The sequence below is a fragment of the Pimephales promelas genome, chromosome 25 (assembly GCF_988280905.1).
Source record: "Pimephales promelas chromosome 25, fPimPro1.hap1.1, whole genome shotgun sequence".
In the NCBI taxonomy this organism is placed as follows: Eukaryota; Metazoa; Chordata; class Actinopteri; order Cypriniformes; family Leuciscidae; genus Pimephales; species Pimephales promelas.
Window position 1 is genome coordinate 2,372,273 of NC_142793.1, and position 18,288 is coordinate 2,390,560.

The 18,288-nt window shown below is 37.6% G+C and overlaps 1 protein-coding gene across 2 annotated transcripts in view; it reads right to left on the reverse strand.

Moving 5' to 3' along the window:
* wwox (WW domain containing oxidoreductase) overlaps positions 1–18,288 on the reverse strand; it is a 268,954-nt gene that overhangs the window by 96,851 nt on the left and 153,815 nt on the right. Inside the window, exon 9 of one of the 2 annotated variants that reach the window (XM_089127979.1) lies at positions 8,444–8,506. The exons of the other annotated variant lie outside the window; for it this stretch is intronic. Coding sequence (XP_088984105.1) covers positions 8,444–8,506 — 63 coding nt within the window. The remainder of the gene's footprint in view (positions 1–8,443; positions 8,507–18,288) is intronic. 2 annotated transcript variants of the gene reach the window in all.

Below are 18,288 nucleotides of genomic sequence, written 5' to 3' on the forward strand. Positions count from 1 at the left end.
CTTCAGAGCGGGCCTTGATGGTGTTTAGCGTCTCTCTCCGTCTGTTAATTGTTCACACTTGGCTGTGTTATTATGTTCTATTTCAGGAGCGATACGGCGCGAGGAAGTCCTTAATTATTCATTGTTCTCTCGCACAGCGGCTGAACGACCAGGAATAGACCCGATCACACCTCTACAGCGCTATACCCAGCGTGACAGGAGCGGGCCGTTTGAAGGGCGAGAGGCAGTGAAACACACACAGAGAGAGAGGCCTCTTCACATTCCTCTGGACGCTTCCCAAGCATCCCAACACCATCTTGGAGAATTCCCATCTCACTCCAGAACTAGCAGGAAGCCATCAAAATCAAAAACAAGGATCAAGTCTCCGATAGCGCTACACCCCCTCCCCCCCTAACGGACCATACGCCGCGGCGCGGTTTTACATAATCCCGTCAGAATGTTCCCGCATCCCGCGGCTCATTGGAAAACCTAAAGTGGGATCAGGCGGAGTGAACACGCTTCCGCATTACCTGCGCGACTGGGAGATGCTCAACCACTTAGCCTTTAAGTCAAGCAGATACTTTCCCGCTTTTTTTGCACACGCACGCACTTTACTTTTCCGGCTTTTGTTCAAGGGTAATGACATGATATAAACGCGGAGGGAAAACAAGCGCAGGTCGGAAAGGAAAACGACGGGGAAGGAAAACACACCGTTCTCTCTGAAGTTAATTGGTTCTCATTGGCCTTGTGTAAAGCGCACGCCGTCGAGGAGGGAGGAGGCTTGCGTTTTGGTCTGGCTCGTCCTTTGTTAAGTTAATGGCTAAATATTTAATGTTCAGGGGCTCTAAAGATTAAAGGTAACATGTTGTCAGTATCATTGGAGGAACTTCAAAGGGTGTAAATTATGCATTTCCTGTAGCGGTGGAAGAAGAAATCAAAGGACGTAATGAAGATTAAAGTTTGGAGGGCTTACGTACGAAAGAAAAGCGGAGTGAAGTGTCTTGCCGTGGAAAGGTTAATCTAGTTTGAGAGTGCTTTATCTTATTAGACCGTCATTGTTTTAATTCAATCTGTTCCGCTATTCGTATATGGACCAGGAGTTATGGAGACGAGGTTTACAAAGCAGGAAGTCAGGAGGCCATGAAATCACAGGAGCAATTAAAAGAACAACATGACTTTCACGAGCAATCCCGCGACGGACTGCCTGTGAATGTCAAGCTCCTAACAGTAGTTTTAATTAAAGCTGAATTGGAGTTGGGTTTAATTGTACCTTTGTGTCAGGCCCACTAAACTCCGAGCGAGGGGGAAGGATCGATGGCTAACGCGTCCTCGTCCTGAATCATCGCTCTAACTGAGCCCAGTCGACATCTCACCATGGCAAGGTCAAAGTGCAATCGCTGGACGTTCAACATCTTCAATCTTTCGTTTCTGTTCCCGAAGGTTACACTAAAGTAAGCTTTTTCATTTACTTATTTATATTTCATGTATTTTTATGTACATTTCCCATCTTCAAATTCATAGATTCCCTTTGAAGCGGACGCATTACAACCACCATACATATTCAGATCAGGTCTTAAAGAGGAACTTCACGCATTCACTCACTGTTACAAACATATGATGTACTTTCTTCAGGGGAACATGACAAAGAAGATATATTGAAAAAATGTCATTTGGACCACAACATTCTTCAAAAAAACATTATTTTGGGTTTCCAGAGGAGGAAGAAATGCACATGTGATTGGAGTGACGTAAATAAGACTGATGCAAATATATTTTTAGGGCTGTCAAACGATTAATCCCGATTAATCGCATCCAAATTAAAAGTTTGTGTTTACATAATATATGTAGGTGGACTGTGTATAATAATTTTGTAAATATATATATAAAAACACACACATGCATGCATATTTAAAGGGTTAGTTCACCTGAAAATGAAAATTAAGTCATTAATTACTCACCCCCATGCTGTACCAACCCCGTAAGACCTTCGTTCATCTTCAGAACACAAATAAAGATATTTTTGATTGAATCTGAGAGCTGGATCAGTCCTACATAGGCTTCCTAAGGGACTGGCTCTTGACGGCCCATAAAGTCATTAAAGAAAAGGTTTAAATATTCCATGTGCCTACAGCGGCTCAATTATAAGTTTATCAAGCGACGAGACTACTTTTTGTGTGAAAAAAAAAACATAAATAACGACTTTATTCCACTATTCCATTACTTCCTTATGGACGCATGCGCGAGAACTGAGACGAGGACGTTCACATTCGACTACTTTTTGTTACCGGCTGCTCACCGCTTAGGAGTTTTACCGCCCCCTACCGTATAAGATGATGTGCTGATATAGCTGGAAGCGCAAAACTTTCTGTTTACAAGCAGAGGAAGATGCGCGCTGTACATACGCTTTTCAATTTGCGTATTTTCCGCACTATAAGGTGCACTTAAAAACCTTTAATCTGCTCAAAAAACGACAGTGTTCCTTATAATCCGGAGCGCCTTATATATGGATCATCATTTTATACGGTAGGGGGCGGTAAAACTCCTAAGCGGTGAGCAGCCGGTAACAAGAAGTAGACGAATGTGAACGTCCTCGTCTCAGTTCTCGAGCATGCGCCCATAAGGAAGTAATGGAATAGTGGAATAAAGTCGTTATTTATGTTTTTTTCGCACAAAAAGTAGTCTCGTCGCTTGATAAACGTATAATTGAGCCGCTGTAGGCACATGGAATATTTAAACCTTTTCTTTTATGACTTTATGGGCCGTCAAGAGCCAGTCCCTTATGCAGTCTATGTAGGACTGATCCAGCTCTCAGATTCAATCAAAAATATCTTTATTTGTGTCCCGAAGATGAACGAAGGTCTTACAGGGTTGGTACAGCATGGGGGTGAGTAATTAATGACTTAATTTTCATTTTTGGGTGAACTAACCCTTTAAGGGGAAAAAATCATTTATATATAAAATATTTATATTTATCTATAATATAATTTATATATAAATCTATATACATGAAAATATTTCTTAAATATATACAAGCATGTGTGTGTGTGTTTATATAAATAAAATAATTATACACGGTGTAAAAACCTATATAATGTACACAAACTTTTATTTTGGATGCGATTAATCGCGATTAATCGTTTGACAGCACTAATATTTTTGGATAAACTACAGTATCCCTCAGTCTAATTGTTGTTCAGATAACCCACCAGGTAGATGATTTGGAAATATGTCATATTTATTAGTTATATGGCATTGTCTTGTTATGTTTTTATTGTGCAGCTCATTGGTCAACCAAGTTTGTTGGTTTCCAAACACCTGCATACACACCATAGACATATACACTAGACCTCACCTGGGGGTTCTAAGCATGCGTCAAAACCGCCGCCATCTTGGAACAGGGGTCTTGTCATGGGAAGTAGCTAGGTAACGCTGCTATCTCTGCCTTTACTTCGAATTCATTGATGGTGGCGGACTTTTGTGCAGCGTATGAAGTTCACGGATGAAATCTGAACTAGGAAGAATGTTTTTAAAAAAAAAAATAATAATAATTTTTTTTTTCTTTCTGGAATCAATGATAAATACATGTCTGACCGTTGGAACAAACCAAAAAAACAAGAAAAATCACATTCATGATGATTTATGGTGATTTTATTTGCGTTAGACCTGTGTCTACTACATTGACACTGATGCATTAAAGTGGAGGGGCTCCCGTGTTTCAAGATGGCGGCTCTATTGACGCATTCGTTCTAATGAACTGCCGTATCCAAGGTGAGGTCTAGTGTATATGTCTATGCATACACACTACAGTTAGTGGACGCACTGTCTACATTAAACACCAATCTCCAATAGTACCACAAAAGAAAAAAAAGTCCCCCACTTTGGTATTCTAGTTCATGTTTTGTCAGCGGCCGTGATCGCCATGACTACTCCTTATTGGCGTCTATCAATGATCCATAAAAAAGTCCCCACCATTACCTCGGTGTCAAGTGGCCCTAATAGTCCGATTTCATTAGAGTCAATGGTAGTGCGCGGAGCCATTTGGAAAAGTCAGACAGTCACGAGGCTCCATACAGCTGCAAATCGCAGGCGGGAATTGCACCGCAAATGGTTCCACTCGCAGGACATAATAGTCCGTATGGCCGATTTGACCTAACATGAAACTCCCGTCTGCGCTCCACAACCTATCCCTCGATCTGTGAATTACGCCGTCTCGTTTTGATGATGTCATTGCCAAAGAGCTCTCAGAGGAATACACGCGGACTTGTTCTGCAGGTTTATGAGGTCATCTTCAGGTAGGACGGTAATCACCTCGTGGTTTATTGCAACGGAGCGTCGGTTAAGCCAAATGACATTTAGCTACAGCTGAAAAGTCTGCTTTTATGAAACCAACGATTGTGGGATTATTACACTGGATAAATTCTCGGATCGGCATCATCATTCATCCGCAAACGTCATTAATTAGACGAGGAAACATCATATCCCAGTCGTCTTTTACAGCACACAGTAAATATTGACGAATCCCCGTCTGTTGTTTATCCTATTGATCATAAAGTGTTTGAATGTCGATGAGCTGTGTACGAGTGTGTGACGGCGGGAAGAACATCTTTGTGTCGGGATTCAATGTATCGACGGCTGCATCTACACTTCTCCTTATTAATCTGAAAAGTTTCAAAAACACACACATAGGGTTTGGGGGATTATACATAATGTTTTCCCACGTCCTAAACCTCAGAACGTGATATTGTTATTCTAACCGATGTAAGTAATGTGAGCAACTGAAATCTTCATCATTTTGGCAATAAGTTAACGTTGGACTCTTTTTTTTATGTGTATGATGGTGGTTTTTGTCACCCGCTCCCGTTTATTCACATAATTGGCCGGCACACTCGCAAAGTAGAAAGACAAACTAACATATTGCTTTGTGAAAGAGGGGTAACGTGCGGAGGAAAGGGAAATAAAGATGTAAGAGTGCTTTAAAAGGGGCAATATGTCCTACGGTAGAAGCTTTCCCCTCCACCCCATCCCTTTAAATCTAACTCAGTGCAGATTATTTCTATGCAAATGCTTGCAGACGCTGAATTAAATCCAAAACACAGTTTGTAAAAATCGATTCCTCTGCAACCTACACAAGTCTGCAGCCAGGCGACATGCCATGGCCATAAATATTCATCTTTTATTTACTGTGCGCTGAATGAAGCAATGGATTTGGCAAAACAGGGATAAGGAGGAAGGGTGTGTGTGTGTGTTTGGGAGAGAAAGACTGAAAGACAGAGATGTGGAGGTCATGAGATTATTGGAGGCTTGTCAAGAGTAATAGATCACTAGAACGTCTATCTATCCATCTTGGGCAATATTAGACGATGGATCATGTGTTTATTTATTTGTTTTCACCTTTCACCACAGTATATTTTATTAACATTAAATCTTATTTATTTTTATATAAAAAAATATTCACACTGTATCTGTAATGATATAATATAATACTTTAAATTATAATTATCTACGTAACATTCTGATAAAGACTATATTAAAAATAATAATTTTTATAGTATATATATATATATATATAATAATTTATATTATAATTTTTGATAATTTTTATAATTTATAATAAATAATTTTTATAATTATAATTATATTTTTTTACAATGTATCTGTAATGATATAATATAATAGTTTAAATTATAATTATCTACGTAACATTCTGATAAAGACTATATTAAAAATAATATTTTTTATAATTTTTATAATTATATATATATATATATATATATATATTATAATTTATATTATATTTTTTATAATTTATAATAAATAATTTTTATAATTATAATTATAAAAAATATTCACACTGTATCTGTAATGATATAATATAACATTTTAAATTATAATTATCTACATAACATTCTGATAAAGTCTATATTAAAAATAATATATATATATATATATATATAATAATTTATATTATAATTTTTGATAATTTTTATAATTTATAATAAATAATTTTTATAATTATAATTATAATTTTTTTTACAATGTATCTGTAATGATATAATATAATATTTTAAATTATAATTATCTACGTAACATTCTGATAAAGACTATATTAAAAATAATATTTTTATAATTTTTATAATTAAATATATATATATATATATATATATATATATATATATATTATAATTTATATATATTTTTTTAATAATTTATAATAAATATTTTTTATAATTATAATTATAAAAAATATTCACACTGTATCTGTAATGATATAATATAACATTTTAAATTATAATTATCTACATAACATTCTGATAAAGACTATATGAAAAATATGTTCATGCGTTGCAAATTATTAATCGAATCTGAATTAATCTTGCCTTTGCGTTCCACCCTTAAACATTATCGCCCTTTGAATCGCCTGCATTAATCTGTGTGAATGTGCGCAAAACATGAGTGTTTCAGAGACTGAGCATGTTAGACATTAAATGTATTTAAATATTCAGTGTGATTAGACAGATGATTAAATTATTTGAGAGACGAGCTCGCATGTGCAGCAGAAATGTGAACAGTCCACGGCTGTTTAAAAATGCATCAAACATGATCTGAAATTAACGCAACTGTCAAAGCGGGGTCTTTTTAAGGAGAGCATTTGCAAAAGTGTGTGTGTGTGTGTGTAAGAAAGATGTGACGGAGTTACCCATAACTAATAAAGTAGATGCACACATGAACCAAACAGGTTGTCTTCAAGCCTTATAATGATGCACGCACACAAACAAAAACTCTTTAATGACAACAATCATTTAGTTCTTAATCCAGTGGCTGGTTCCTGAAAATAGTAAGTAAAAAAAAGGAATAAATAAAAGCAGATTGCGGTTTTGTGCAGGTGTGTGTTAAGCAGCCAGAAAGTGCAGATGTGGCGAATTAAGCAGTCGCTCAAAGGAAAGCACCTGCGTAAGCATACACACTCTCAAATGTTGCATCATTTGTGTCCACAACAAAGGTTGTTAAAGCACTTCTTTAAATGCTAAAGGGTACACATGCGTGCACAATGACGACGCCACGCTCGAGTTGGCAAGCGGGTCAGGCGCTCAGGTAGAAAGATGGAGAGACGGGGACAGGCGGTCTGGGGACCCGACAGAATTGAAGAGCGCAAGGTGTGCGTGGGATAGAGAGCTGCGGCGGCGGATGTGTCAAAAACATCACGCGACTGCAGGACTGGGGCTTCCAGATACCGACGCGCAAACAAGGAAATCGTAATAAACAGACCGCCTTAATATTAAATTCAATCAACTTACAAGAATATTGCAATACTTACTTTCAACACCAAAGCATTTTGAAAATAGTTGCATATAATTATTTATATACAGTGGGGACTTTCAATCAAATAACTGTATTGTTTTGTTTAGGGCCACACTGGAAAAATATGAACCTACTTTAGCAAATTAACACTTCCTCACCATCAATCTCGCCGTCCCACACTTATAAATAAACCAACAGAGAGAAACAAAGAGTCCACGGAACAATTCACGAATCTGTTTTCATAATCATGATCCGGTGAAATTGAAAAGACAGGATTCTATGGGAAGAGGAAACACACCGCATGGGCCGGGCCGCACAATAGACCGTGTTTGTCATTTGCATTTGTATTGTACGAACATTGGGAGGAAATAGAAATAAAGCACATGGTGCTATAAAAGGATTTGCGAGGGGGGCATTCTGGGTAAACTGTGAACATTGTGTACATGTTACAGAAAAGTAATAAGTTATGCAAATCTTTCCTTGCCTTTCTCTGACACAAACATCCCTATTCGAAGTTCTTCCACACAATAAATTGATTTCCGCTTGTTTGCTTGAAGGTACAAGAGCTATCCGAAGGAACAGGAGAGAGCTACGTTTTATACATTTGATATTAAACGCACTCACTCTCTCCATACATGCATTAGACGGCCGCTTTCTCTTTGGAGAGAGCGCGTTTTTATTCATTTGTCTTTCATTGAGTGTTTTCTTGCGTGTGGTTCTGGGTTCAGAGGTGGCGACAGCTTTGACAGCTATACCTGTCAGTCTAAAGCGGGCCAGATAACCTTCTGTCCTAACAGAGCACTTTCAATAGTCTTCTATTTTCCCTCCCTACACACACACTCATTCTTCTGCAGATGAAAAAAACTCCTATCTTCCATTTATTCCTGTATAGCCGCTTTGCCTCAATCTCAAACGCATGAATAGCAATTAAATTGATTCTTTTTACCCTTTTCCCTGTTTTTTTCCCCAGGCCGAGTCTTAGTCGGCACGGCTGTGGAGCCCAATCTACCTTCGGTTTGTGCGCGTCCTATCTCAGAGACAAGACCTCAAAGAGCAGCTAAAAGGATCTTTATCAGACAGTGAATTAACACTTAGTCTTCCATTCGGTGGTTGTATCCAGCCAATACGGGGAAGAAGAAAAAAAAAGGCCCCAGGAAGGGGACACCTTGAGAATGAAGAGAGGACCTTGCAGCTTAGCGCAGGAGAACCCTAGTGCTGACCTAGCACTCTTCACAGAGAGAGAGAGAGAGAGATAACAATCACACATTGGCACTGGACTGAACAATTACCTGCTAAGTAAAGGTCATTTGCGTCAGTGTAGTAGCATTACAGGGGAAGAGACACCGCTGGTATTTACTGACATACCGCATGATATCAGCTAAGAGGAGGGAACTCTAGACAATTAGCTATACACACACTCTCTTACACAAATACTGCAGCAAGACCAGGACTCGGAAATCTGCTCATTTTACAAATCGAAAATAGCATCGTGACTAATGAAAATAGCGGTGGGGTGCTCTGGAAACCTGATTGTTCACTTTCATTTGGTGGTCCTATTTACATTTCTGTACAACTGAAACTACGACGCTATGAATAAATACTACTAATAATACATAGCATCAATTACCCCAAAAAACTGTACACTGTACATGTGTCTTATGTGTGCGTGGCCAATCAACGATTACGGTTAATTATAAACATTTTTGGTGAAAATGGTGATACGCTAGCCTGGATGCCAGCTTGAACTCCGCCCACAACATATTTTTGGTCGGGAAGTTCGGTCTGGACTCGATCCATTATGATCAGGCAAAAAATGATCGGGCCAATCAAATATCCAGGGCGGGCTATATACGATGATGGACAGATGATCTGTAGGGACGTAATCATCACGTTATCAAGATGACTGCAGCGGGAAAATTGAGATGTATAGATTCCGCTGTCGCGTCTGTTGTAAAATAAATCGACAGCGCATTCATTTTAATAGACAAACAGAGAACTGCAATCAAGGCATTTGTCGATCGGAAAGATATTTTTGGCGTCCTTCCTACATGATTCGGGAAAAGTGTAACTTATCAGCTGGCTCTGACGGTCGTTAAGTTAAGAAGATGGGCGTAGTGAAAAGCCTGTGGTCGTTGTGGTTTCTCCTTTGGTGGCACTCACGGAGAAGTAAGTAAAAGAAGCAACACTCGTTATTTAACTTCTAAAATAAATAAAGTTAGGCTACGTTCTGTATTTGAAAACTGCGCTATGCAAAGGAGTTGACTTACTGTGTCGCTCTGATTGGTTGCAGGTCTACCGACTTTCCAATTGAGTGCAGAGGTTTTTTTTTCCCTGGTTCGGTTACGACACGCCTCATAATCAAAGTTTCAGACTCATATTCTCTCTTGACTATGACTATGACGAAGTCAGGCTAGTGATACGCCACATTTGAACCACCGTGTCGTTTAAGTCTCTTGTCAGGGAACACTTCAGATTTAATAAAAACTATAACAGAGATGGAGATTATTACTGTTTGCACACAATGCTTATGAGCAGGGGTGTCCAATTCCCAATTCCCAATTGGAGTTCAGCTCCAATCCTACAAAACAAAAGCACCTGAACCAGCTAAGTAAAGTCTTCAGGATTACCAGAAACTTCCAAGTGTGTTTGGGCTGGACATCACTGGCACGTCACTGGCAAATTTGTTAAACCATTTACACCAACATACGGCAGGCACACCCAACTGCACATTAATCGTGATACAAACCAAACTGTGAAAAATTGTACTCCTTTAAAGAATATCCAAAAAAATATGGGCTCCAGAGAAACAAACAACTGTAAAAACATATATCTTTTCATCTCTAATTGCTTTGCACTTTAGCCATTCCCAAATCCCCGAATTACAGAGCAGTCCGTGTACCACCACAGCCACGCTCACACAAATACAGGCATACACAGAAACAAACAATTTTTTTCCCCGACAGCATGCCCCATTAATCTTCTCGCCGGTCCCATTCTCAGCGGGGTTAACCCAGGTGAGGGAGGGGCAACTGGGGCAAGAGTTAAGGCAAGACCCGGGTCTGATACAGGCTTCCAGGAGCATTAGCTGGAGGAGAACGGAGAGGCCTGGTTGGGGCCGGGGGGAGGTCTGAGCTTCGGCCTGGACAGAGCCACGCTGACCTGGGGGTCTAAATTAAGAGCCAGGAGAGGAGCGCTTGATTTCACATCCCCTCAATGACGCGCCTGACAGGATGATGTAAGAGGGAGTAAACGTGAAAGGCTCACCTTTAAGTCTGCCCTGTAACCAATGGACCACAGCAGAGGAGAGAGCGAGAAAGACAAACACTGTGTTTGAACACACACACTCACATACTGCTCAGACTAGTTCTCAAAGTAACACGGTATGGCGTATGAACACAGCATGCAAATTTCCTGCATGTACGCTATACCCAGATGACCTTAAAGTTCAAAATCTTGAGTAAACAACCAAAGCTTACTAGCTCAGCTACTATCGGCCAAATGGAAATGTCGGGACAAAGAGAATTCAGGCCTGTTCTTGTGTTGAAGAGTGCTTTCCAACATTCATTAGGGGTCACGTCCATTGAAGGACACGCAACACTAACAGAAGACAATGATTTGGATGGGCCGGTGACTGAGAAGCACAGTGGTCATAACTCTGAATCAAGTCTTGGGCATCTCGATTTCTTACCATATTTGGCACTATGGGTGAATGATGGGGTGTAAGCAAGAGCTTCAATTAAAAATTGATCAGCCTTGATTGATGCTTGGCACCAAAACTCATTGTTCACACGTTCACCATCCCCACAGTTCCTGTGAACAAGGGGGTGAAAATAATATTATTTGGTGGTAGTTACACATTGTTCAGCCATGGAATGAAATTGGCCAGGCCTCGGATGGCTCATAGACTTCAATTGTGTAAGGCTAGAAGAATTCTCCTAGCTGTGTGCACAGAGATCTGAGATGTTGTCTGATTTGGTCAAGTAGCAGGTAGATCTGTCAGGAGAGAGAGGCAAACAAGCTATTCAATGGGGAAAACCCCAGGCAATGAAGGGAAAGCTGTATCAGCTGCTGAACTGGATACCCGAGACCCTGGCTGATGAATTTCTGGAGCTTTCTCGCCGAAAGAGTGAACTTTGCAGAGAACACCAGATGAAACAACATAGTATAGCACAATAACTTTGCATTCAGCATCAAGTCATTGTCAAGCCCTACAGACTACAGCCGCAATGGCTCAATGATGACTTCCACAAGGTCTTCAAGTTAAACAGATATCCCTGGTGGACTGTCTTTAAAAAGCCTGGTTCACCTCTACTCTAGCCATTGGTAGAATCAAGTCTTGCTAACTGACTTGAAAGGGGGACCTGCCATCTTCCAAATCAGTTTTGTGGCTTCAACCTAATAAATTCACTGTGCAAGCCGGGCCGTCTTTGACTTCTCTATAGTGCTGAGCAACTGACAAGACAAGAGTCATCTTTATGAAGAATGATATTCAGCTTTCCAGAAAGGGAGAGGACTGATAAGCCCCAGGAAAACAAGGGTGATGCTGTCAAGAAATGTCCCAAGAGTAAGTATCTGCTGTCTTTGAGTTGGGCAGCCGTTACAGATATTTAACATAAACCCTCACAGACCTGACAAGAAAGAAAATCTTGAAACGGAAAAACGAGGCAGATAACGCAAAAGAGGACCTTAACATACCGCGGTACACGTCCAAACACACACCAGAGGAGGGGGTCAAAGTTGAACGTAGATATGCTGTAATGGAAACGAGGCCGATCAGGGTCCGCATTGGGAACAAACGGCTCATTCAATCTCTTTACCTCTTCAGATCTCTATCAAGTCAATAATACCTGGCAGGAAGGCTGTCATCAGGGTACAAGGACAATAAGGCCAATACAGGTTGAGAAACAGTACCTTCACACTTCCACGTCACCCATCAGACCCCTCCATTCCCAGTGCTCCCCAAATAATGAAACGTTTGGATATGTCCAAAGTTGATAAAACACACTAGAATCAACTCATCAGGTTGTTAATTGAGACTCCCAAACTTGAAATAGGTCTGTTAGAAAACCTGTAATGAGGTTTTCTGCTTGAGCTAAATGTGTGACCCCTCAACACCAGCTAACAACAAAATGGACACAAATTCCATCTGTAATATTTGCATTTTGCCAAAGTTGTCGTCTTGTATTCAATGGCTTTTCTGTACGTTGTACCACTGAGCTGTTCAGATGACCTCACTTTGAGAGAAACAGCCAGAGCGAGGACGAGAAAGACAGTGAGGGGTGAATGAACAAGCGAACGTCCCCCAGGAAGCTTCGTCTTTCACGCCTTGCTTCTCTCTAGCGACTCAGAACAACGAATGTCTGTGTTTTGTTTTGTCCTCCGTCGTTCAAAGCCTTTCTTCGCAGAGTTTCCCCACTCATTCATACTATTTAGTTTGCCTCCACATCTAAAAAGACCTTTATCCCTCTCTCTCCCCACACTTTATTTTTCTCCGTTGTTTTCGTATCAATGACATTCAATGCTAGTTATGAAGATGTGAAGGAAAAAGTAGGGACAGTGGTGGGACAAAATCTTGTTTTATAGTTGGGAGAACTATTAGATATGTTAAATAGATGATCATTTATAGCAGGGCTTCCTCAAATCCAGCCCTAGACGAACCCTGCCTGTAGAGTTCTGATCAAACTATATGTGCTTTCTAGCAATTAATTTCACTAATCTTTGATTAGGGTTGGAGCTTAACTCTCCAGGGCTGGATTTGAGGATCCCTGACATAACGATGTAAAAACAAGAGCGCAATTTCATTTCTTTTCTCTCAGCCTTTTTAAGGTTTCATGGCCTATTTATAACCTCGCCTGTGAAAAGTGCCTGGGACATGAACTTCTCTCCTTGCAGAGAAAGAGAAAATAACAGAGGGGTCAAGTCCATTTAGACCGGTAATTGAAGCAGAACAAAATTGCTTGAGCTCACATCATTTCTTGTCTTTCTCTTCCTATATTTCTCTCTCACTCAAGTGCTGACATTGACTCGCACACTGCAGCCCAGCAGTAAATAATTGATGTTTGCGGGAGGCCGAGTCTATAGGTTACCAGTGCTGCAGTGAACCCCACAGAGCAAATGTGCAGTTTGGAAAGAGTGTTACGAAGTGCTCAGACATGTTGGAGTGTGTGTACTGCATCACCTGATCAAACTCAGCGTCCCACTGCGGTGCTTGCCATCCACGGGGAGAAAGAGAAGAGTTTCACGGGCGGTTTTCTCTTTTCCCACAACTACACTGATTCTACTCTTGAACACAGTCCTCCCCTTTAGCCTTATCATTATAAATCTATCGGTACAATGGTATTATCATAAAAATAGTCTATGCCAAGAACTTTCTGAGACATTTATGGATACGGTAATCAAAGTCTAACCATGGGAATTGGTGGACCCAGATGGATTTGGACACTTAACTGCATCAAACCAACTTTTAATCAACCGGTCTCAGGCTTTTTAGTGGAGTTATGGAGTACGCTTATTTTTGGCATAGTATTGCAAAACCTCATATAAAATGCACAATATTTATGAATAGGGGCATTGCCATGCATTGCCATAACCACAAGTGTACAGTTGTAAATCAAATTAAGTATGTCCCAAAAAACTTTTTTTTTTCAATACGTTTTTGTATTCATTTTGAAAAGTGTGCTTGGTCTATAAAATTATATGCATATGTTGTGACTATATATATATATATATATATATATATATATATATATACGTATATATATATATATATATATATATATATATATATATATATAAAACATTAGGACTGTCTAACGATTAATCGCGATTTATCGCATCCAAAATAAAAGTTTGTGTTTACATAATATATGTGGTTGCACTGTGTATAATTATTTTATAAATATATATATATATATATATATATATATATATATATATATATATAAATACACACACATGCTTGTATATATTTAAGAAATATTTTCATGTATTTACTGTATATAGATTTATATATAATTTATATTATACATAAATATATATGTATATATATATATATTATATATATATATATATATATTTATACATGCATGTGTGTTTATATATATATATATATATATATATATACACGCAAACACAAAATAATTATACACAGTGCAACCACATATATTATGTAAACACAAACTTTTATTTTGGATGAAATAAATTGCAATTAATCGTTTGACTGCCTAAATGTGTTATATATATATATATATATATATATATATATATATATATATATATATAACACAATTAGGGTTCAAATTTAAAAAGGGGATCAAAATAATTAGAAAAGTCTTTAAAAAGTAATATGTTGATATATAGCATAGTTTTTTTTTTTAAATATACAGAATTAATCATTTTACATTTAAAGGAATTCCCTCCCCCCCCCAAAAAAAAAATATTTTTTTTTTTACCCCATATTTGGATCAAAACATTTTTTTTCCTCCCAAAACAATTTCTGAGTAAACTTACACATGCACACAAGTACCTAAAAAAGATGAAAAGCCCTAAAAGCTCTCAAAATTGACAAGTACAAGACACTCCTAACAAGGCTTTTTAAACTAAACTCCAGCGGTTCCTGATATCCCCCATGCGCATACAAGAGAGATACTTTTAGCACGTAAATGCGCACACGCACGCTAAAGTGCGCTTCCTCCCCAGTGCATATGATGTTTGAAGAATCAAATCCTGCTCATTATAGCATGTGTATGTGTCTAAGACCAGGGATATCCTCTCTCCCTAAACGCGCCTCGCCCCGCCAATCGCACTGACTGCGGCGCTCATGTCTTATGCATGAGAGTGTGTCTGCGGACAACTGCGGAACCGCACACACACACTTTCATATTCTAATGCGCGGAGAGGAGGGGGCGCTGGGTAAAGCCCTGTATTACAGGGCAGGGGCTCAACACAACCCCAAATATGAGCGTCCAGCGCTGCATTAAAAAACAACATACATACAAAACAGCGCATGCAGGAGAGCGAGCCACAGGAACACGCCAGGCTTTGCGTGGGATAAAGTGTGCTGAGGACAGCAATAAACTAAAGCTGCGGAGACTTTCACAGAAAGGAAATAATTTCAGGAATTGATTTCTGAAATCAAATGTCTGTGTTATGCATATATTCTGTTTCTGTGAGCTCTGAATCACATAGATCAGTGTTTCTCAACACTCAACACACCAGACATGTGCTCCCTTTCACTTCTATTATACTGGATATCATAAAGCATGAGCAAAATTACTGTAAAGTAACTATAAGCGAAGAAAAAACACAAATGAAACAGAGAATTTCTTTACATTTTAGGAAAATCTTTACATTCACACTAGACCTTTCCAGCAGATTCCTTTAAGAACTAGCAATGCCTAATTCATGAAATAACATTCATAAACCAGTTCAACAGTGGAGACAATATATATATATATATATATATATATATATATATATATATATATATGTGTGTGTGTGTGTGTGTGTTTTGAGTTTTTAAAATGGTTTTAACCCACTTATTTGCATATTTTGCTGTAGTTTGTCAGTAGGAAATATCAGTTTACATTTCCAAACATTGATTTTGCCATAAATTGTAATAATCCAGTGAGATTTTATATTTCACATTAACAAATAAAACAGTGCAGGTTTGGTACACCATACGGATGAGTAAAGCAAATCGAATAATAATGAGCTTTATAATTCAATTATAAATAAAGCAGAAAATATATATATATATATGGCAATGTCATAAGTGAAATTCATTTTCATGAACATGCTACTTCCACAAAATTTTTTTTTATAAAATTTAAAAATATAACTACACTGAAAAAAAAATTGGAGTAGGATTTACTTTAAAAAAAGCTAGGCAACTTTTTTGACTCAGAAAATGCAAGTAAATGTACAAAGATTTGCCAAATAAAAACCTAAACCTATTTATTAGTAGCTTTAATTAGAAATATTTAAGTTAAATTTACTTGGAATATGGAATTAAGTAAACTTTACAGAAAATAAATCATTTTAACTTAACTAATTAACATCGATTTAGTGGAAATTTCCTTTGCCTTTCTATTACATTTCACTAAAACAATAATATTGAATTTTATTAGTCATTTATAGTATGAGCTTTACTTAGGTCATCTAAGTCATTTATATTACATTCATGTCAGATGTTAAGTGAATGCAAACACCTCAATACTTGGTAGACAATACACACTGGCGGTAACATTTGATGAGTCGTTTTTGTGTTTGAATGTGTATTTTGAGCAAAAAATGTACTGGAAATGTCACAAAATGGCAAGTTACTAATACTGACAACAAAAATCAATGATAAAACAGTGTAAATACAGCTGGAAACCCAGCCCGTTCTCATCCTTTAACGTCATATAGAACGCTATATGCAAAAACGGCGCTGTACTACGCACATGGCACCCGTTATCGTTAATATAACACACGCGAACCCATGACGTCATAAATACTTTAGCGTGAATATGACCCACACACCCTACCCCACACCTAAACTTAGCCCTCACAGCGCGTGTTATATTAACGATAACGGGTGTCATGTGCGTAGTATAGCGCCGTTTTTGCATATAGTGTTCTATATGACGCTAAAGGATGAGAATGCGTTGGGAAACCAGTGAAAAATGAACCTCAAGGTCCAGTGCATGATGGGAACCCCAGTATCAGAAAAGTTGAGTAATTTCGACTTAATTTTATTGAGTTGATATTTACACTTTCATTTCTGCTTGAATTAAGTACTAATATGGAATTTACTAAGTTTTTCAAATTCTTTCCTGAACTAACTTTTTCATGTAAATTACATTTTACTTTTTTTTTCAGTAGTTTTTACTTCACCAAAAAAAATCATATTTTACAGTGTATTTTAGCATTGTGGAATGTTTACACATAAGCAAAAGCGTATGAGATGAATGCCGAAGTTAACACAGTTCGCTCTGTTTAACTAGTGAAGTTAATGACAGCTAACTCACCCACAGCCGTGAAGAGTCAGTCTTCATTACAGCATGACGTATGCGGATCACTAATGTTAGAGTTAACTCTGTCCATCACGTCAATGTGACACCGAATATGATGAGATTCAGAGAGATACACTGTAAAAATGAATATGCTTTATCTAATCAAAACAATTGTGGCAACAGATTACAAGCAATATAATTAATTAAATGGAACAAATTAGAATTGAGTAATAATTAATCAAATTAATTCCTTAAAGGTTAACCATTAAAACGAGTAAAACTTACAACAACAACCAAAAAAAAAATCATCAATTTAAGTCACCATTATGGTGATCAGTGTTTGTTTTAAAATGACGGGTTTCTCCTTCAGTGATTCTGCTTGTTAACATCACGTGTCTTCAATGTTGCCAATATAAAATCAAGAGTTCTGTCTGCACTTTAAAAAAATATTGTTGGTTTAACTTAAAAAAGTAAGTAACCTGGTTGCCTTAAAATTTTAAGTTCATTAAAATGGAAAAAATCAGTTAATACAATGAAGGAGATCAATTTAACCATCAGAAACTCAAAATTATATGTTATCTGAACTAAATAAATTATTTAAGCTGATTTGACAAAAGAAAAAATGTTGTGATTACTAAACATGAAAAGTTTTTTTTTTTTACAGTATAGGGGGCAAATTTGAGGTTTTTAACAGCAAATTACAAATAAATCTACTTGGTTTTGTGAAAACGAGAGATTAAAAAAAAACAATAATATATAATCCAATATATTGGATTATAAAAACAATATTGATGGTTTAGCTTAAAAAAAGTAAGTAACCTGGTTGCCTTAAAATTTTAAGTTCATTGAACTGGAAAAAGTGAGTTAATTCAATGAAGGAGACTGATTTAATCATCAGAAACTCAAAATTATATGTTATCTGAACTAAATAAATTATTTAAGCTGATTTGACAAAAGAAAAAATGTTGTGATTACTACACTGTAAAAAATATTGTTGGTTTAACTTAAAAAAGTA